Here is a 23279-nt window from a genome sequence, read left to right as displayed (position 1 = left end):
CATGCTGGAAAGGCAAAGTCAGTGTTCTGAATCTGTTTACATTCCATTCTTTTGCACTAGTTAATTCTATCAGCATTTGAACTCATTGTTTATTTGTCATTTATTGTAGTTATTTACATGTTTATTTTTTACTTTAATTAAGAATTTAAGTGTTCCAAAATGTTTTTGTGAATTAATAAGCATTTATAAAAATTTTTTTGCTAAATTAGTTTAAAAAAAAAAAGGGGGGGGGGGGGGATTATTAGATTAGTCGACTAATCGTAAAAATAGTCATCTGACTAATTGGGAGAAAATTAAGTCGTTTCAAATTCAAATTCCGAGGGCGGAGCAAGCCACAGTAAACAGACAGCGGAGTGGACCAATCAGCGACGGGCAGACGTGACGTTGTTAAAGCGACAAGTAATTAGCGTGAGCGGAGAATGGAGAAGTTTATTCAACACGGCTAGCGCGAGCCATGTTGACTGTTGTCAATGACTTGTTTCGATGTGTTTTTGGTAGTTTAAAACTGGTTTTACAGCGGATTGGACATATTCTCGGCTCTCCCGTCCGCCATCTGTGTTGTTGTAGACACGACTTTCGGCGCGCAAGAGTGACATTACTCGTTAAGAACACGTCACGCAAATAAGCGAATCTGATTGGACGATTGATTTTGTACCTTGCTCGAGAGGCCGTTAATGGGCTGGGTCCCAGACTATTTCTCACAGTGTTTGAAAAATACAGGGAGAATAGTCTGGCTGTGTCAGGCAACCATTGTCATGCCTGCATGTTGCTGTCACACCGTGCCGCCTTCAGAATGTGAATTGTTTTTAAACAAGAATAACACCGACATGCCGCAGATGCGCCTGGTGTAAAACCAGTGTTAGATTGACAAAATGCTTAAAACACTCAAAAGGTGCTGTCTGAGGAATGTTGCATAAAACCTTAACTTGCTTCAACATGACAGAATCCACTTGTCACTTGGTTTTGAATGTCTGCCTAATGATCTACTAATCCTTTCTTCTTTAGAGCATCGGTGATGTGCTTGAGAATCAAGGGTTTGTAGTGTCTCTATTTCGCCTTTTCAATTATGTTGAGTTGTGGTTTTATGCTTAACTTTTTAATTTTATTTTGAAGAAGGTCCAGTGTGACACTGAGTGAGAAAACAAAAGATAAAGGTGGAATATTACCAGAGAGCAGCCAGGTAAGCTGAGTGTTGCTGTGGTGCAGGGGTAGGCAAACCGTTCCTTGAGGGCCGCAGTGGGTCCTAGTCTTTGTTCCAACTTCCAACCCATCCAGCACAGACAGTTGAACCAATTTGCTTTCAGCGGAAACATTATAAAACACTTGTGAAACACCAAATCTGTGAAAAGGTGTTCCCTTGATCGGTTGGAACAAAAACCAGCACCCACTGCGGCCCTTTGTGGAATAGTTTTCCCACTCCTGCTGAAAGGCTTCATTTTAAGCAGTGGGTCTCAATTATATTCTTCCCACCACGAAGACGTAAACGTTTCAAACCCCAGCCCCATAACTCTCTGCCGCCACTGTAAATAGTATCATTTCTCTACAATATTAATATTATAAGCACACCTCTGCATGACATTGTGTCCTTTTTTATATTAACGAAAATATCGATCCACATACAATACAGGATAACTTTATTAACATTGTTTTGATTGTAACAGAAAAGACTTGAAGTGCATCAATTTGCCTGAATTGGGAAAAAAAGTCACATCCAAACTGTTAAAAATACACTCAAGGCACATTTTTGACCATTTGCTTCTGAAAAATAAAATTTCATAAAATCAATAGATAATTTATTCAAATTGATTAGCAACATTAACTCATGAGTACATTATGCCAAACAGTTTGACCGAAAAAACGAAAATGAGTAGAACAAAAATGTCAGTGTCATTGAACAGAGGGACCGTTTATATTTTTGCTGCTGGTAGTATTAGATGTTTTGCTATAGTGTGGGGTTGTTTTGCAGTGAGCAACTTGGTATGCCACCTTATATAATGCTAACTGTGCTCGCTGGTGTACTGATGTAACACTGACAAAGCAGGACAATTATTGGCAATATTGGGCACGTTTTCGCTGAAAAAAAAAATCAAGCGGCTTATCAATGTGATAGGGGTCTAAAGTCTTCAACTGAAGTCTTAATTGATTTGGCTTGGTACTGTCCACTGCAAACATTTTTCGAAACGGTAAACAGACTGTCGCGATATGCAATGAGTCCATTTATCGTACGGTAAAAAAAAATGAGGGCAATAGTTTTCACAGCTTTGTTTTATCAGTCTTTGTTGTCTACCACTGTATTAAAAGTCAAAGCCAAAGGTCAAACGCTATATATGAACAACACGAACTATATAAGAACACTGTAGAAAAAATGCTTCTGTTTATCAAATGCTTCACTGATTGAGTCCACTTAAATCCGCTCACGCTTTGACGCTCACGCTGCTGCAAAAAGCCTCTTACTTAAACAATGAATTCCCACAGCACACTACCGCTAGTGTTTAACAAGCTAAATGATGATTGACATATTTGGGCCTTTGATGGTGGAGCTTCTCTGGCAAGATCAAAGCTACAAATGTGTCAATCATTGTTAATTTTAAATAGCTAACTCCAGGGCACTGCTGACCAAGAAATGCAGCAGGAGGGAGAGAGAAACTGTACGAGCATGAAGCAGAAACACATAAAAATATTTTTTAAATTAAAAAGCCAATCCTTTTCACCCTATTCCGATCCTCTGAAAAATGGTGCGATCGGCCCAGTTTCCGATCCATGTGATCTGATCGGCACATATCTAGTTCGGTAAATGCACATTTGAAACTCGCGGGGTTCGTTAACCTTTAGCAAGGTTCATAACCACTGTTTGAAGACTACATATGCATCTTTTTAGCACTTCAAATATGTATAATGTATTTAGAAACAAGTCAAAATGACTGGAGTGTCCCTGTTAATATTCTCCATGAACTGATTTACGTTTCCTAGGATGCTGGGGGAACGTCGAGGAACACCAACACAGTTAGAGCAAATGTTCCTGGACAAAGCCAGTCAAGTATGCATAAATAAAAGCACGCACATTTATTTCAAAGCATTTGGTGGTTTGAATGTTTGTGTCCTTGTCTGCGGACAACAGATACATGTCAAGACCTTAACACGGGTGAGTTGTGGTATGATGCTGAGGAAGATTTTCATCCATCCTCCTTCCCGGCAAAAGTGGAAAATCACCCAGAGATGTCAAAAGGTATGTTATATGATACCTTAAGCTTGCTAATGAACACAACCTACAGCAGGGTTTACCATAGGATTTTTGAAGCTGTTTTGGTGGTGGGCTGCATTGAAGTTGGATAACCCCACATGTTGTGCTGCGGCGAAAGTGCTTCATATCATGACTAATGAGATTTTTTTTTTAAATAAATAAAAATTAAAAAAAAAAAAAAAAATTCCAACAACCATAACAAAGATCTATTAGAAATATTAGCCGGGCTAATAACATATTTCAAAACGTGACATTCTATATTTAGTTATTTGAGTATTGGGGCCAAATGAAAAATGAATGAATAAATTAATAAAATGACTACGAGATTAAATTTGTTACAAGGGGGGAAAAAAGTATTATTATGTAGGGGTAATGTAGCTGTAAACTGCTACGCACTTTACATACATGTACTTTAGCTGGGAGCTACGATGAAGCATTAGCATAAATAATTCTATGGATAATAATTTGATTTAGATGAGGCCAGAGAAAAAAAGTCGAACTATTACTATGAGAATGTCGAATTAATGGTATGAGAATAAAAATCATTACGTAGGGCTAATGTAGCTGAATAAGCAGCTACGTACTTCACGTAGCCCGTTGCCGCCTTTGTTAAAATCAACAATATTAAAAGCATCTTGTGTTTTAGAATCTGTTTAACAAATAAGGAAACCCTTAAATATTATAATCAATAAAAGAATTTATACTTATGCTTCGTCGTAGCACTGAGCTACCGTACATGTACGTAAAATTACCCGTACTTAATAATACGACTGTCTTTCCTCGTTGCAATAGTCTGACTTACATCTCTTATTTTAATTTGGCCCTAATACTGTATGCACTACATTACCACAACAATAATAGTCCTTCTGTTAAAGGACCCTCGTCCATTGAAAACTTAAATCTTTTCTAAATACTTCAAAATCCTCATCTGAAATCTTTTCTAAATACTTCAAAATACTCATCTGAAATTACAACCAGTTACATCAGCAATGAACAAATGCTATGCTAGAACGCGACGACTCGGGTGAAACACACGCCAAAAAGAACCTAATCATCATGTCAATATTAAGGTAGTTTTTTACAGGTTCAAACCAGAATTACATTAACTTTAAATACCTTTCTGTGGATTTTTCTCTCGACTGCGCGCCAACATAGTCAGACTCAAGCTTGCAACATGACAACAGATGTGATTTTCAAAATAAAGCACGTAAAGGAACAATTTTGTATTTAATGTGCTATTTCAGACGACTTCTGGCAAATAGTGAGTAAATAATTAGTTATATATATTAGACGTATTGTTAAATTATACAAATTATAAATTAGGATGTAATTTAACGGCACAATCTTTTATACGTAGGGGAAACCCTTCTACAGTACAGTCTATAGAGCAGGGCGGTAAACCGAAAATCTATCGGCACCGAAATTCTTCACGATGACTGACGTAATTTTGACCATGTCGGTAAATTCGGTAATTTAATAAAACAAGAAAATATAGTCTTTTCATCCCGCTTTGACTCTGTGTTCATTCCCCTTAAAGAAAGCAGACAGTGTGCTTACGTATGGAGTCAAGTGGTTTTCAGGAAGCCAAACAAACAGAAGCCCGGTAGGCTAACGCTAGTGGCTAACGCTACAAGTAAACGGGATGGAGTCGGGCTTAAGTTAGCTTCGCCAAACTTTCACCCAACATTAAGTAAACTCTTGCCGGGTTGCAGACGGGCTGTACACCTGCTGTCCTCCCTGATTCTCACGATATCAGGAGAGGATGCTTTCAGTGCTTTCTTCTGGTAGCCAAGCCACAGGCTAACGCTAGCGGCTAACCGGCTACAAATGAATGTGAAGGAGTCGGATAGCGGCTCTAACCTTGTCAAAACGGCTGAAATTAATGAGTGGACTGGGCACTGACTTCATGTAGCAATCATCATGTCGCGTTATATGGCATCTCTGTGTGATTTCTCTGAAAGCTTTCATGATGGTAAAGCACTGCCACTCAGCATAAAGTGAAGCCTATATATAATATGACAGTTGGCCACAATGGCCACAGCTATTTTTCTGTATGTGTTTGCTTTATTCTGCCATCATAAAACCTTAAATGTTTCATTGGCATCAGAGCAATACAGCTTTAATCTGGTTGTGCGTGGGGGGTGCATGTAATAAAGAATGTTTCGGGGGGAAAAAAAACCCTGAAACCTTGACGTAAACACTTGTGTTGAATAATTATGTCACAGCAGCCATTACCAATAAGTTGTCTGAAGTGTACTGTTAAAGCTGCAAGTCATTTGTGTTAGAATGACATGTTTGCACAGTCGTCATATTGGTTTTTATAATTTGCATTTTTCAAGTCATACAAGCTGTTATAAATGTTCACACTAGAATTCTTATTATTGTTTAAAAGATTTTTTTAATACTTAATGTTTAGACTGCATGTGCAATTGTTAAATTGAAAGCTGGTTAAATAAATTTAACGAGAAACGGTTAATTTGTATTCCATGCATTGATTCAAATTTTCAAATTATATAACAGTCCGCTTGGGCGAATTTATCGTCATTTATCGTTATCGAGGTAAATCTGCTCAATTTATCGTGATAAGTACTTCAGGCCATATCGCCCAGCCCTAGTACAGTCCCGTATTTTTGGGACTAGAGGTTGTTTTTTTTTTAATATATATATTCTGAACGGGTCTCCAAAGTGCCGCTCTGGGCTTGATTAATTTGTTCACAATTGATATTGCGGATAACATCAATGAATTTGGTAGTGATTAGGAGTGAGATTGAGTGATTGGTAAAAAACTTTACATGGTTCGTACGGGTGCTTGAAATCCATGAGAATGCTTGGATTTTAATGTTGTGTGTTCAAGGTTTGAAATATGCGTGAATTTTTGCGTTAAGTGCTTGAAAATTCTTGGAAGTGTTAGGCACGCAATATTTCTCAGCAGCCTGTCTAAAAATGTCTATTATTACATGAAAAAAAATGATTGCTTCATCAGTGCTACACACTCATTCAAGTTCGCTTTTCATTGCGTTATTGTATTTGATAGTTGTTTCGCGTCACATTGTCGCACGAAAAAGGTACTGCATTGGAGTCAATGCCTGAGTAGTTGGAGTCAAATCAAGCTTACAGTACCAAAATAAAGCAGTACAGTGGTATCTCTAGATACAAATTTAATTGGTTCCAGGACCTGGTTTGTAAGCCAAAATGTTCGCATGTCGATCAGGTTTTTTCCCACAAGATTACATCATATTTCAATTAATACGTTCCACAGCTCAAAAACCTATGCAATTACACATAGCCAAACAAATAAATTATAAATACAAATCAGAATAATACTACTGCTACTACTACTACTACTACTACTACTAGTAATAATTCTAATGTGGCGGTTGTGATTTGCATGCTGTTCTTAAATGCACCGTGAGACTGACGACAGAGCAAGAGAGGTGTGGCAGAGTTTACGCTTTCTCTTTTCATGTTGTTGTTGGTGTCGGCTACAGAGGACATCACCCGTGTTGTGTTGCACAAGTTCTGAAATAAATGATTAAAAGCTTGACGAAGCTGGCGACTCGATGTCACAGTAATAAAATAATTCTTGAGATCGTGAACATATTCCGGCCATATTGTCGAGCCATTTCACTGATGCGCACACCACACTCATATTATTCTATCATTTTTTTCTTAATATCAATGGTAAGTGTCACCTTTTTCCTTTTTTCAACACTGAGACAAATGGCCAGTGTTGTTAATCTTACTTTTAAAAAGTAATTAGTTACAGTTACAAATTACTTCTCCCAGAAAGTAACGTATTTATAACGGCGTTACTCCCAACACTGCTCGTGAGTAAAGACGCACCATCCAACACTTTTATGCTGCATTCCAGAGAAGTGGGAAGTCGGATTTATCCCACTCGGATGGTACCAGTTTTGACCTCAAAGCGTTCCAAGCAAATTTAAACAACAAAGATGGCTGATCGCGACGAGGTGTTTTTTATTTTGGCCATCCAAAGACATTTTGACCTCCAGCGAACCTGCCTTCCTATAAGCGATCAAATAGTAGAGGAAAAACGAAGGCTGCGTTATTGCCCACACTGTAAACTGCCTTTTTTTAGTTCCATCCTTTGCCGATCGTCAATATAAAAACATAGCACAACAAAGATAATCCACTGTATGAGAAAAAAATACATGGCGTCTCAAATAAACTTGATTTACTTCATTATTGTGTTATCATTCAATACGTTTTCTTGAGCGCCATTTTGTCCAGTGACGTCAGATTGAAACAACTTGGAAGTCGGGGTAGTTATTTTTTCTCCGGCTTCGCGACTTGGACCTCCCAGTCGAGTGGCGTTCCAATGATATTTTCCTAGTCGGAGGCCGGAAAAGTCCAACATCATCTTTGTTGTGCTATGATTTTATATTGACGATCAGCAAAGGATGTAACTAAAAAAAGGCAGTTTACAGTGTGGGCTATAACGCAGCCGTCGTTTTTCCTCTACTATTTGATCGCTTATAGGAAGGCAGGTTCGCTGGAGGTCAAAATGTCTTTGGATGGCCGAAATAAAAAAACACCTCGTCGCGATCAGCCATCATTGTTGTTTACATTTGCTTGGAACGCTTTGAGGTCGGAACTGGTACCATCCGAGTGGGATAAATCCGACTTCCCACCTATCTGGAATGCAGCATAAACATCATGCTTGTCTAATAGATATCATATGTATATAGAACTAGATGCAAAATGACAGACTCGACGCCTTTGGCAACACATGCATTGAAAACTTCGTGCGTTAGTAAACAGCCGCCATCTTAAAGCAGGAGACTTCCCTTGTAGGCTGTTGTAGTGAACCTTCCAAGCGAACCTAATTAACTTTTTATCTAAAATACTCCTAAATCGGCAAAATCTTGACTTGAATCTATCTTCAAAATGTTTTAAAACTTTCACATGTCAAAAGTAGACAGAAGGGAAATTATGGAATAACGGGAGCAATTTTAACAACTTTAACAGTTGATTCGCAAAATTAAATGAATTGAATGTAGTTTAAAGCTGCTGATACAGAATGGGGACTTGAGTATTTTATTTACTGTTTTAAAATGTTAACTTGATACTGAAATAGTTGTTTATTTAAACCTGAGAGGCTTTTTATACAATTTTTGTAACTAATGCACGAAACATTAAAAGCATCTAATAGCTTGGGAAGTTTGTGGGATTTTCCACTGACAGTTTACAATATTATTTGCACGTTTTACTGACTGACTATGCCATTTCTGTTTGTTATTTAGAATGTTTTGTGTTTGTCACTGAATAAACAGGTCAGTTTCTTGTTACCAACCATTGTGTGTTATTCAAACTCATTCAAACCTAATTCAGCTGGCTAGTTGTTATCAAGAGTACTAAAACCCTTTTCAACATGAGTCTGACAACTAAGTAAGGAGGCTAAACAACTTTAAACTTTAACACGTGCTCAGATAGGCCGGTATCGGTATCGGCCAGTATCGGTATCGGATCGAAAGTGCAAAACAATATCGGTATCGGATCGGAAGTGCAAAAACCTGGATCGGGACATCCCTACATGTTATTACATCATAAATTCTGGAACATCTTTCACTTAAAAGATGTTTATAATAACTGATTGAATTTAACGGATTCTTTCACTCCCAAAAAAAGTAGGTCACACTTTTGACTTTTTTTTTTTTTTTTTTTTTTACATTTCACCTGTATAAGAGTGTAACGGCATACAAACTTTTAACTTTCAAATGCTGTGAGAAAAAAGCCTTTGGTTTTCCTGAGCCCGCACCGAACTGTGAAGCCAGTACCAAGGTACGTACTGGACCGTGACTTGTGTATATCGTCACCATCTGGACGCCAAGAACTGTATGTAAAAAAAAAAAAAAAAATTCCCTGAGAGTTTAAAATGACACTTGCGAGGCAAAATGTTAATGTTAACGAGAACGCAAATGCTATGGTAACGCTCTGAGCTACCTAGCCAATTATCATCGCATTTTCAATAGCATCACCACCGGGAAGGGTCCCCACCCCCGCTCTGCACTCTCAGGGCAGGCAGGCAGGCAGATATGTGACAAAATGAGATAACATGCACTTTATTCAACTAAATTGCAGTAATGCACTCCTTCACATCCTCAGACTTAACTAGAAACATCGTAATATTCTGCCGCCGTTATTAACAACACTGCAAATGACAAGTCAAATTTTACGTAGGATCATATGTCGATGCCATCGTATGTCGAGGTATAACGGTACATATTCTTTTATCGCACGTTTTCTGACACTCCTGAGAGCTTGTTGGTGTCAAGTAAGTAGGCAGGTGCCGGTATGAGATTTTGATGCTATGATAACCTTAAGCAAAAATACTGCGGTTTCATGGTATCATGGTATTGCTGTTAGAGCTCTAAAATGTGTTATTTTAAGATGCATGGGTTACAAAAAAAAAACAACTTTTTGCCATTAAACAAGATCTTTTGGAATTAATATATGATCAAATTGATTTTATGTAAAACACATACCACTTCTACTGTTAATATTTTAGTTGAATATTAATGGAGAGCGAGTAAGAGACAGAACACGTGTGTATGACTCGTATCATTATTTACACATTCTACACACCCACCCACCCTCTCTCAACACAGAAAGTTACCAGAGAGAAGAAAACACCACAGGCTTTCCAATGGTGGAAGACTTTACAGCAGTGGGCTAATAGTAGAGAGGACACTAGTTAGCTCCAAGACTTTACAGCAATAGGCTAATAGTAGAGAGGAAACTAGTTAGCCGTCTTGGCATGCTAACTAGCTACATTATCTGCCTCGTTAACAAGTTTACGTTATAGTATTTGTTTTACCATCGCTAGACACACTAAACATGCTGGAGTGAACACTCAGGACAACAATTACTTACCTTGAATTTTGTGTAAAGTGACAGATGATGATCATGGTCCTGGTGTCTTTCCTACTCTAAGCCGTGGCCGTCTGTTTCTTTTCGGTAGCCGAAGTACTCCCGTACTACTGACTTTGTCTTTTTTGAGGGGGGGGGACGCTCATTTGTAGTTTCACGACCTTCAGGTATTGTGTCTATTCTCCAGCAAAGCGACGGAGTAGTGTCACCGACAGACACAGGACAGAATAACAACCGGAGGGGGAAGTGTGAAAGCTGCCGCTCCAAGCCACGGATTTCTCGCTGCATATCTTGGACATAAAAAATAGCTAATTCTGTACTACGGTATGATGGATAATTTTAGTGGTTTTGAAACCATGACGTTCTCATACCACGGGAAACCTTGAAATCGATAACCGGCACATGCCTACAAGAAAAATGTTTTATGTGAATAGATATGAGGAAAAACATTTTGCAAAAAGTGGTGGCGAAAGCGAATTTTTATTCATCGTCTTTCTCATAATGAATTACCATTATATTTTTCTGTAAACAAAAGAAATCAAAAAGCACAATTACAATTTCAAAAAACAAAACGACAAATCAGAAAACAAAAGTCATCACTCTGGATGAGTCTTACATAATTAGGTTATTTTGTCACTACGTTAGTGGATAAAGTAGTCCCAAAAAATTGACTAAATTATCACATATCGGCAATAAATTATGAGACAACATCTAGCCCAGCAAAATTTCTTATTGCAACAGGCCTAGCAAAACATTTGATCCAAAATTGCACGGTGAATACTGGACTGTCTCAGAAAATTAGAATACACAATATTCTAATTTTTTGAGACAGTCCTGTGTATATATACAGGACTGTCTCAGGAAATTAGAATATTGTGTATTCTAATTTTCTGAGACAGTCAGGAAATTAGAATATTGTGTATTCTAATTTCCTGAGACAGTCCTGTATATATACACAGGACTGTCTCAAAAAATTAGAATATTGTATATTCTAATTTTCTGAGACAGTCCAGTAGATACAAATTGTGATGCCATTAAATTGGGACAAATGAGTGATGTCAAACATCAAGTCAAATGACAAGGATTTTTTAGGAGGCATACAATGTACCGTATTTTCTGCACCATAAAGCGCACCTAAAAGCCTTGAATATTTTTTTTGTTTTGTTTTACAAATTTGCAAACAAAAACCGGCTTACAAAATTGCACCATTATAATAAGAAAACCACAAGTAACACTCTTCATCATAATATACAAAATCTTACTTGCTTGCCATGTTTGTATTCATACACGCACAACACAAACTTGTTTTCTTCACTGAACAATTATAAATCAACATTTTCAGACCAAAAGACAAAAAACTTCCCCCAATAAATTTGAATAAATAGTTTCATATTTGATCATTTAACATAGGCAGCACGTATAGTCATAGACATTTTTGGCCTTTATACATGCTCTGGTCAAATACAATGTATACATTGCAAAACAGTGGAAAAATTATAACCCATCTAACACAAAATGGGTGACTGTGGAAAAGAAAAAAGTTCCTCTCCACTATGTGATATAAATGTTGTACTACATGTTTTACCTTGCTGTTGTGTTGCTGTTTTGTTGACATTCCCTTTAGCGCAGCACCGTCTAATGGATGCATGAAATAACCCTAGCCTCTACTGTAGCGTTTATTCTATGCGCCTTATGATGCGGAGCGCCTTATATATGGAAAACGTTTTAAAATATGTCATTCATTGAAGGTGCACCTTATAATCCGGTGCGCCTTACAGTGCAGAAAATACTGTAATTTATGTTTTTTAACTCATGAGTTTTACATTTTTTAGCTGGTGCACTTATGCACAGGTGCATGCAGGTATATGCATTTCTTGTCAAACTATTGATAATTGTGTACTGGCAGACGCAGAATTGGCCAAGGAGAAGAAAATGACTCCTGGATTCACTGTTCCTAACACAGCCAACAATGTAACTGAGGTGAGTCCATTCATGTTGTTTCAGATTAACTGGTCAGCTGAGATTCATGTGACCAGTGTGTTTTTGTTTTGTTTTAAGACAAATTTTTAATCCATAGTACAGAAATACAGTGCCCTCCATAATTATTGGCACCCTTGAAAAAGATGTGTTATTTAGCTTCTAATCATTTTTTAATATTCAAATAATATGGGACCTTAATGGGGGGGGGGGAGAAAAATCCAACCTTCAATACAAGCGCATTCATTCAGTGGGGAAAAAATCCCACATAAAGGAAAAATTATTTGACATCAAATAATGTGTGTCAAAATTATTAGCACCCCTGGTGTTAATACTTTGTACAACCCCCTTTTGCCAACAAAACAAGGTCTGGGGACTGAGATGGCCATGGGAGTATGTTACGTGCCAAAGATGGCTCGCGAAAGGCGTAACATAAAACAATCCACACAAATGTACAAGTGGACACAAATTTATTTACACAATAATCAAACTCGCAATGAATATGTACAAAAATGCCGAGGAAGCGTGACTTCAGGGTAAGCCCAGGCCAAAACAACAAACAAAAGGAATTACACTCAAACCCCACCCGCTAACTAAGCCCTGATCATGTAAAAGGAACAAAGAAAAGACAGCTTCTAATCTAACTTCCTACTCTATACAAAACAGGAGAAAACGGGTTGAACAGAAATGGTGACATACCCTTACTTGCTTCAGTGCTCTTATTTACAGTGGTGAACAAAAACAATCCAATAATGAATAAACACAAAAGACCTCACCGAAAAAGCGGGAGTGTATCAAACTAGCGATCAAAATGCAAACGAGCGTGAATGGCGAGCAAACAGCTAGCGAGGAGGAACGCGACAGAATGCTGCCAAATTGCGACCTCTCAGAACGTTGACAGCGGCAGGTTTAAGAAGCTTGGCGCCTTTTTCCGTGGCCAATCAGCGGCGGTGACGTCGTCGGTCCGTCCTGCGTCGATCAGCTGTCATCACAGTGGGAGGGGAAACAGCCAGCTGGTGGAGGCGACGATCAGCTGACTGGAAGAATCTCAGAAAATTAACTATTAAACAGAGTAGCTTGATTTTGTGTCTGGTGAACCATTTCTGTGTAGATTTGGCCTTAAGTTTAGGGTCATTGTCTTGCTGAAAGACCCAGTGACGACCCATCTTCAGCTTTCGGGCAGAGGGCAACAGATTTTGATTTAAAATGTCCTGGTATTTCAAAGCATTCATGATGCCATGCACCCTAACAAGGTTCCCAGGGCCTTTGGAAGCGAAACAGCCCCACAGTATCACTGACCCACCCCCATACTTCACAGTGGGTATGAGATGCTTTTTAGAATGCGCATCTTTCATGGCACGCCAGACCCACTTAGATTGTTTGTTGCCAAAAAGCTCAATCTTGGTCTCACACAAAAATACAGACGGTCCCAGGCTTCAACTGGGACCGTGTGCTTTGGTCAGATGCAGGGGTCGCGTTAACCGAATATTTTCCGTCGTTGACCGATTTTTTAAAACGGTGACAGAAAAAACTGAAGTCCACCTGTCATTTTGACAGGTTGCAATTCACACCTCAGACCACAGGGTGGCGAGTGAGCATATTAATTAGCTATTGTCTCTCTTGATGCATGACGTCGTTGGCCGAAAGGCTCAAACACACCAGCAACGTGAACGTCGCGTCAACGATCTCGCCGCGATTACGCTTCGAAACGCGGCCGTTAAAGTCAGTCAGCCAATGCACACCACTCGCAGTGCGTCCGCGTGTTAGACGCGTCCCAGAAGCGCTAAACGCGACGCACGCGAAAAGAACAGCAGTGTTTGTTTTTTGATGCGAGACGCGCCCCCCCTGCGTCAATACTACTAGGTAGGATCGGGCCGGCCGGAAGTCACTCGTGTAAAAATACGGTGGATCCGGTCGATTTTCAAAATAATATGCAATCGGAACTTACTATACAAAATGAGCTAAAACATCTGCAATTAATACGAATAATACACAAATCCTGCTACACAATTAAATTAATTCTTGCGTGGTGCTTTAACTTGAGAAAAAACATCAATAAAGCTTGGAAAACTGTTCATAAGAAAAAAAATGTTAAAATCTTTGTCATTGGGATTGCTTTTTGCTTTAGCACATGACTTCTTTTTTCTTCTTTCTTTCAAAAAGAGAGCTGGCCAATACGTGGGGTCTGAAAGGCAAAGTGTTGTTTTTTTATTGCCTTTTAATACCCGCTATTCTCGCGCGATCTTGCAATCCTCGCGTGAACCGATCGAGCCGCTCCACAGACTCTCCACAGACGCACTGCTCGTGAAACGCGTCCTATGGAAATTGATGCCGAGCGTCATTGGTGCGTTATTGCGGCGGGATCGTTGACGCGACGTTGATGTTGCTGGTGTGTTACCGCCTTTACTCTGAAAAATGTCAAGGCAACTGAGTGTCCGAAGTTTCTTCAAAAAGCCCCAAAAGGACAAAGGTGTTGATAAAAGAGGTGAAAAAACAGGGACTGCACAAGCGGGCACGCAATTCAAGTCCATGCGCACCAGGAGGAAGGTGTAAGACTCCGTTCAGGCCACAGCAGGTGAATTGTTCATTTCATTGTTCCATATGTAGCCTTACCTACTGGGGCCACAGTCAGCTGTTTTTGTCACTGCGGAGAAAAAGTTACATATTCATCTGCTTGATGTGTGATGGCACGGTGTGGATTCTCTGTTAAGCTTGTTCGGACAGAATATTAATTTAAAATGAATGAAAACTAAATACTATTGAATATGTTGAAGCGGTATGCAATGTTAAGAGTCTTGTTAGCTCGAATTGCTGTGTCCAGCCGCTGTTGCCCTGCTGCTCTCTGTGAGCTCTCTGTTCAAGCCGGAACGCGCGCGACTCTTAAGTGTCTCTGTCACGTGACTGTGTCGTAGCTGCTAACGCGCTCGGCCAAATGGACACACATGTATGGAAGGTGAATTATGCCAAACAAAGGGTCACCACAATGTCATTATCATCATTTTAAAAATTTAAGTGACGGGTAAAAATAGATTATGACCGGATTTTTATGACCCTGTCAGTCAAAATGACAGACAACGAAAAAGTCAGATGAGTCCAGTATTAACACCAGGGGTGCTAATAATTGTGACACATACTATTTGATGTCAAATAATTTTTTCTTTAGGTGGGATTTTTTCCCCACTGAATGAATGCACTTGTCTTTTTTTCCATTAAGGTCCCATATTATTTGAATTTTTAAAAAATTATTAGAAGCTAAAAAACACATCTTTTTCAGGGGTGCCAATAATTATGGAGAGCACTGAATACAGTGTATGAAATAGCATGGAAATGAGGATATCTACTAAGCCTGTAACGATACGCATATTAAAACCGAAATAATGAAACTCACAACTGTCGCGATTCTGTCTCGTGGTGTGAGATGATAGAATCGTGACACACCTTCAAGCCCAGTTCAAACCAAATGTTTTTCAGTTGGAAACCTGCAACTGCTTGCCTGCATTAAAACACTCTTTGAAATGCAGAAACATTTTTTATTTTTTCTAAGTCGGACAAACTTAAAAAATTTGAACTCTAAAAGGCCGTCGTAAGGTTGAAATCGCAGAAGTCGGGTACGTTGTTACCTGGGGGCCTAGCTGTATTTAATCCCTGAGGTTAAATACACTGTTGTTAAAATATGTTTTATTTATCCTTATTTTTAACAACAACAAAAAAAGAAACTAGCTGAACACTTTTTTTTCTCCCCAACACCAGGGGGTGCTGCAGCACCCTACTTCCCGTCTTACTGTCTTGTGGATGGATAAACACTTATCTTTTAGAAACAATCTTAACTCATTCACTAGTCACAGCCATTTTCACCAGAGCAAAACCCTTCGCTCCCGGCTGTTTCACTGGATTTTGACTGATTTTGCAAGGCCCACAGAAAATTATGTTCTCTTTAGGGCTGTCAAAATTATCGCGTTAACGGGCGGTAATTAATTTTTTTAATTAATCACGTTAAAATATTTGACGCAATTAACGCACATGTCCCGCTCAGACAGTATTCTGCCTTTTGGTAAGTTTTACAGCAAGGCTTTTTGTGCTGTCTAACAGCGAACTCTTGTGGTTGCTTTGCGACATGGTTTATTGTTTTCTTGCCAGTTCAATATGGCTGCACGACATCTCGGGCTGACGCCTACGTTGTAATGTTGTGCTTATATGATCCTTGGACAAGATTTGTCACTGAGTATGGTTTTTGTAAAGAATGTACATATTATGTTATTAAGCGAAAAGTTATATTTTTTGTATGAGACGCTTTTTGTTTATGTTTAGTGAACCTGTATTGCGTGCTAAGCTAACATTGTTGCTAATGCAATGCTTGTGTACTTTTTTTTGTAGTTTTACGATGGTCTAAAGAGGACAATGGTTTGAGACCATTTTATTAATAAATCAGATGAAAAAGGAAGAAGTCTGATTATTAAGGCGTCGTTCACTAGCTGTCTAGCTTTGGAAAAAGTAGACGCTTCGGAGTGAGGACAGCATAGACAGATTTAAATGACAGTAGAGTGAAATGCCCACTACAGTCCTTATGTACCGTATGTTGAATGTATATATCCATCTTGTGTCTTATCTTTCCATTCCAACAATTTATTTTACAGAATATATATATAATTTACAGAAAAATATGGCATATTTTATAGATGGTTTGAATTGCGATTAATTGCGATTAATTACGATTAATTAATTTTTAAGCTGTAATTAACTCGATTAAAAATTTTAATCGTTTGACAGCCCTAGTTCTATTGCTATATAAACATGGAACCCACCAAATGAAAGATTAGACTCTCTTCTTTCAGCGGAAAAAAAAGTTCCTATCTTTTTCCATTCTTCAGAAATCAGCACTGGAAAATAGCTTAGTTTGAGCAATTTTCCAATTTATGATGAAAAAACAGAGAAATTGAGCTTTTTGTAAACATAACAAACATAACTTTGACTTTAACACAGCTATTTTTCGCTTTTGTGACATCCCAAACATCTGAATAATGTTTTCGTTCTATAAAATAACATAAACAACTAGACAAATAGAGCTTTTGATCACAAAATAAAAATTTATTTACACATAACTAAACTATTGAACTGTTGAACAATTTGCGCACATAACAACGGGGAAGGCTCTCGGCTGCTCCCAGTTGAATGAAGTGGCTCCCAGTAATCTCATGTGTCCGGATCTAGATCGGTCTCACTTTTTTCATCATATTCATCGTTGGTTTCAACCTCGGGCTCAGGAGTAACGCAACGTGATCTTCGCAGAACGCGTGTGGAGCCTGACTCTGTAATCGCCGTCACCGTCTGTCTCATCAAGATAGATTTTTTTTTTATCCTTCTTTGACGATGGTTTAGTTTTCTTTTCAAAACACTCCTCCAGTGTTGTTTGCCTTTTTTTCCCCCGATCGTTCTCCACATTTTTCTCAAATTCTCACTCGTCTTCACAAGATACCTCCAACTCCTGTTTCCTGACTATTTTTCTTCACTTCCATTCTTGGCAGAGATGAGTTCTTACAAAATGCGCCACTGCCCTCCTTTGGCCAGTTATATTGCTTTACAATGAGTTTTGAGCATTGGGCATTGTAGTTTAGGTGCAATAGAACCTAGAAATGCATATTTGTAAAAAAAAAAAAAAAAAAAAAAAAAACGTAAAAGAAGTATGAATACGTTTTTGGGACACTGAAACAATTAAAAATAGAACATATTTATATGTTTTTGGAAGCAAATGAGTTAAAATATATAGTCGAGACAATGATCAGTTAACAAAACAAATTTAGATTTCCTTCAGTAAGCATAACAATCCAGGCTAATTTTCCTTTATATAACTACACTGCTGGCCAAAAGTATAGGCAACCCTGCAATTCTGTCAGATAATGCTCAATTTCTCCCAGAAAATGATTGCAATTACAAATGCTTTGGGAGCAATACCTCCAGTTATTTTGCTTGCAATGAAAATACACAAAAGAGAATGAAAAAAATGAATAAAACATTATCATTTTACACAAAACTCCAAAAATGGGCCGGACAAAAGTATTGGCACCCTCAGTTTAATACTTGGTAGCACAACCTTTAGACAAAATAACTGCGAACAACCGCTTCCGGGTATCCATCAATGAGTTTCTTACAATGCTCTGCTGGAATTTTATACCATTCTTCTTTGGCCAACTGCTCCAGGTCTCTGAGATTTGAAGGGTGCCTTCTCCAAACTGCCATTTTCAGATCTGTCCACAGGTGTTCTATGGGATTCAGGTCTGGACTCATTGCAAGCCACTTTAGAAGTCACCAGTGCTTTTTCTCAAACCGTTTTCTAGTGCTTTTTGAAGTGTGTTTTGGGTCATTGTCCTGCTGGAAGACCCATGACCTCTGAGGGAGACCCAGCTTTCTCACACTGGGCCCTACATTATGCTGCAAAATTTGTAGGTAGTCTTCAAACTTCATAATGCCATTCACATGGTCAAGAAGTCCAGTGCCAGAGGTAGCAAAGCAATCCCAAAACATCAGGGAACCTCCGCCATTTTTGACTGTGGGGACCATGTTCTTTTCTGAGACGGCCTCGTTTTATTTCCCTATAAACTCTATAATCATGCCTTTTCCCAAAAAGCTCTACTTTGGTCTCATCTGACGCGAAAGCTTGCTTCCAAAACGTTTTTGGCTTTCGCAGGTAAGTTTTGGCAAACTCCAGCGTGGCTTTTTTTATGTCTCTGGATCAGAAGTGGGATCTTCCTGTGTATCCTAACATAAGGTCCCTTTTCATTCAGATGCCGGACTGCAGGACAGCTTAAACTTGTTTGGATGTTAGTCGAGGTTCTTTATCCACCATCCACACAATCTTTCGTTGAAATGTCTCGTCACTTTTCTTTTCCGTCCACATCTAGGGAGGTTAGCCACAATGCCATGAGCTCTACACCTATTGATGAGACTGCACATGGTAGACACAGAAACATTCAGGTCTTTGGAGATGGATGCCTTGAGATGGTCCATGCTTCCTCACAATTTTGCTTCTCAAGTCCTCAGACAGTTCTTTGGTCTTCTTCCTTTTCTCCACGGTCAATGTGATACACATTGGGACACAGGACAAAGGTTGAGTCGAGTTTAATCCATTTTAACTGGCTGGAAGTGTGATTTAATTATTGCTACCACCTGTTATGTGCCACATGTAAGTAACAGGTGCTGTTAATTACACAAGTTAGAGAAGCATCACATGATTTTTTAAAGGGTACCAATACTTTCGTCCGGCCCATTTTTGGAGTTTTGTGTAAAGTGATCGTGATTTAAATGTTTTTTTCAATTCTCTTTTGTATTTTTTAATTGCAAGCAAAATAACTGGAGGTATTGCTCCCAAAGCATTTGTAATTGCAATCATTTTCTGGGAGTTATTGAGCATTATCTGACAGAATTGCAGGGGTGCCAGTACTTTTGGCCAGCAGTGTACAAGGGACGGTGTAATAAAAAACAAAACATTTTTTATGTGGTGACATATGACACTTGGCCCTTTTCCCGTGACTAGGTGTTGGAGATGTTGCCGAAGCAATTTTTACTTCTGTGCCTTCTTTGCGCCCACATGAGAGTGAGCCAATTCCTCTGCAAGACCCACCAATCGTATCGTAGAACACGGCGACTGGCCATCTCCTTGTTCCTCTGTGTTTAACAAAGCAAAGGGAGCCCTGGATTTGCTAATATTCAAGATGCTAATTGCAGCTATCCAGAGTGACCCCCCCCCCCTTCACACCTAGGCAGTGACTCCGCAGGAGTGTGTGGGGGGGTTGCTGCTCGATTGCTTGTTTAAGTGCTCTTTTGTTTGACAAAGCCTGCATAGTGTGAACCTTAACCTGTAAAATTTACATTTTAGGAGTTAGATTTTTTTAACAGGTTCACTATGAAGTTTGCCACAGAATTGGTATTAAATTTTGCCCTAAGTAGCCTTAAAAAGATATTTAAAAGTCTTGAAGTTCACTTGTTGAAACCTGAAAGAACCTTGTATGAAGTTAAAAATTCTCAATTTTTTCAGGCGAACACCCAGACTGTACCTTGTATTTCAAAAAGCTTCGGCGTCAGCAGTACATCCAAGCCAAGAGCAACCTTTGTGCAAGAGCAATACAGCGCCATGGTTGCGTTTGACACCCTGATGACCGAGCTGACGCGGATGCACCCTGATGTGGCAAGGCAGAATATTGTCGCTGCTCTGATGGAGCTGTGGGAACATTACAAAAGTGATATTTGCTTCTTGCCCCTCAACATAATCATACAAATGGCATCTGACCTCCTTAGCAGGCCAGCAAATGTGATGCCACCTGAAGAAAACATTTTCACAAACAAATGAACATTTTTGTTCAAAGGAAAGTCATGATACATATCTTCTACTTGGTTACAAATTTGGTGAAACATTTGTTTTGAATCCAACCGAAAACATTGTGATATCATGATGATTTTTTTCACGTTTTTCCTCTGCCAGCATGTTATATTATCAGAGCCTGATACCACACTAACACTAAGATGAGTAGCCAAAAATTGTACTTGAGTGGCGTGACTTCAAAATAATATTGCTAAATTTAAAGGGAACACAGAGTAAAACGACATGTTGGTTCTATACAGTTTATTTTAATATTCGTAACTCATCGACAACCAGTGTTGTGCATAATCGCGTTCAGTGAAAGGTTGTTCATGAACACGTTTGTATTTTGGCATAAACTTCACTATCATGATATATGGCGGAAAACACGCAGTTGACTTAAAGTTACGCTTTGAGACCCCCAATTTGGCCAAATTTTAAAATTGGCCTATATTCATGTGTGATACATGATTGGAAAGCTTAAAATCTCAATTTTCTGGGGGAAGAAAAATTTAGAATTTTTTTAAATGGTGAGAGCACGTGAGAGCATAATTAAAAACGCCACAATTTTAACGCAATATCGCGTACTTACCTCTTTTTGATCCCAAAACTCCATGTAGCATGTATCACCGAGTGTCAAGACATATATGTGAATGGCCACAGCCGGATTTTTGGCGGATTTTATGGGTGAAACACAGTAATATAACAAGGGTCGCGATGCAGCTATTGCAGACATGAAGGAGTGGTTGAGATTTTCATTTTCATATATTTACCCTTTTAAACTTTTTTTTTTCTTTTTTCATTTTTTTCTTTGTTTTGATTGATTATCTAAAATATTGGGGAAAATGCGACAGTAACGAAAAAATACAATTAATTGATTGGTATGAGGTATATACAGTGGGGAGAACAAGTATTTGATACACTGACGATTTTGCTGGTTTTCCCACTTGCAAGCCATGTAGAGGTCTGTAATTTGTTATCATAAGTTCTCTTCAACTGTGAGGGACGGAATCTAATACAAAAATCCAGAAAATCACATTGTATATTTTTTAAATAATAAATTGGTATTTAACTGCATGAAATAAGTAGTTCATACATTACCAACTAGTAAATATTTCGGCTCTTAGTTCTTTTTTAAGAACCCCTCCTGTTCTCCACTCATTACCGGAAGTACCTGCACCTGTTTGAACTTGTTACCTGTATAAAAGACACCTGTTCACATGCTCAAACAAACAAACTCCAACCTCTCCACAATGGCCAAGACCAAAGAGCTGTGTAAGGACATCAAGGATAAAATAATAGACCTGCACAAGGCTGGGATGGGCTACAGGAAAATAAGCAAGCAGCTTGGTGAAAAGGTACAACTGTTGGAGCGATTATGAGAAAACGGAAGAAGTTGAAGTTGACGGTCAATCTGCCTCGTTCTGGGGCTCCATGCAAGATCTCACCTCGTGGGGCATTACTGATCATGAGCAAGGTGAGGGATCAGCCCAGAACTACACGGCAGGACCTGGTCAATGACCTGAAGAGAGCTGGAACCACAGTCTCGAAGAAAACCATCGGAAACACATTACGCCGCCATGGATTAAAATCCTACAGCGCACGCAAGGTCCCTCTGCTGAAGCCAGTGCATGTCCAGACACGTCTGAAGTTTGCCACTGACCATCTCGATGATCCAGAGGAGCAATGGGAGAAGGTCATGTGGTCGGATGAGACCAAACTTGAACTTGTTGGTCTAAACTCGGCTCGTCATGTTTGGAGGAAAAAGAAGGATGAGTACAACCCCAAGAACACCATCCCAACCGTGAAACATGGAGGAGGAAACATCATTTTTTGGGGCTGCTTCTCTGCCAAGGGTACAGGACGACTGCACCATATTGAGAGGAGGATGGATCAGGCTATGTATCGCCAGATCTTGGCTGACAACCTCCTTCCTTCAGTTAGAGCCCTGAAGATGGGTCGTGGCTGGGTCTTCCAGCATGACAACGACCCAAAGCACACAGCCAAGGCAACTAAAGAGTGGCTCCGTAAGAAGCATCATAAGGTCCTGGAGTGGCCTGGCCAGTCACCAGATCTGAACCTGATAGAAAATCTATGGAGGGAGCTGAAAGTCCGTGTTGCCTGGCAGCAGCCCCAAATCTGAAGGCTCTGGAGAAGACCTGCTTGAAGGAGTGGGCCAAAATCCCTGCTGCAGTGTGTGCTAACCTTGTCAAGGACTGCAGGAAACGTTTGGTATCTGTAATAGCAAACAAAGGTTTCTGTACCAAATATTAAGTTTGATTTTTGTGATGTATCAAATACTTATTTCATGCAATTAAATGCAAATTTATTATTTAAAAATCACACAACGTTATTTTCTGGGGGTTTTTGTATTAGATTCCGTCCCTCACAGTTGAAGACAACTTATGATACAAATTAGACCTCTACATGCTTTGAAAGTGGGAAAACCAGCAAAATCGGCAGTGTATCAAATACTTGTTCTCCCCACTGTATCAGTTATTTTTTTACAGACGCCAATTTTTTCATTGACATAATTTAAAAGTTTAAAAAATTATTCACTTGCATATTTTAAAGTCTTTTTTTTTTTAAACTAAATATTATACATTAATTAAGGATTCTAAGGTAAAAATGACAGACATTTCGAATTTTAAAAAATGCAAATTCTTACCCTTTTATGTCAAGGTTGAAATAAAAGTGGTTGCGCGACGTCTGTAATCGGGGGTTTCCAGGGTAAAACGGACAAATTAAAAATATTTTGGGGGCTTATTGTGCCATGAATCTGCTATGGCGGCATAAAGACATATTGTTCCATCAAACAAA

At 39.0% G+C, this 23279-nt stretch overlaps 1 protein-coding gene across 3 annotated transcripts in view; it reads left to right on the top strand.

The window, feature by feature from the left end:
• rbm44 (RNA binding motif protein 44) overlaps window positions 1–22618 on the top strand; it is a 45344-nt gene extending 22726 nt beyond the window's left edge. The window contains exons 6-11 of one of the 3 annotated variants that reach the window (XM_057852990.1): window positions 1006–1034; window positions 1114–1180; window positions 2971–3037; window positions 3119–3226; window positions 12039–12112; window positions 20139–22618. In XM_057852990.1, coding sequence (XP_057708973.1) covers window positions 1006–1034; window positions 1114–1180; window positions 2971–3037; window positions 3119–3226; window positions 12039–12112; window positions 20139–20450 — 657 coding nt within the window. In that variant the 3' untranslated portion in view covers window positions 20451–22618. The remainder of the gene's footprint in view (window positions 1–1005; window positions 1035–1113; window positions 1181–2970; window positions 3038–3118; window positions 3227–12038; window positions 12113–20138) is intronic. The other 2 variants (XM_057852988.1, XM_057852989.1) reach the window with 2 other exon arrangements.
• Window positions 22619–23279: the final 661 nt, after the last annotated feature.

The sequence above is a fragment of the Corythoichthys intestinalis genome, chromosome 12, assembly GCF_030265065.1.
Source record: "Corythoichthys intestinalis isolate RoL2023-P3 chromosome 12, ASM3026506v1, whole genome shotgun sequence".
Classification (NCBI taxonomy): Eukaryota; Metazoa; Chordata; class Actinopteri; order Syngnathiformes; family Syngnathidae; genus Corythoichthys; species Corythoichthys intestinalis.
Note: the sequence above shows the minus strand (reverse complement) of the source record. Positions and strands in the feature narration are given on the sequence as shown.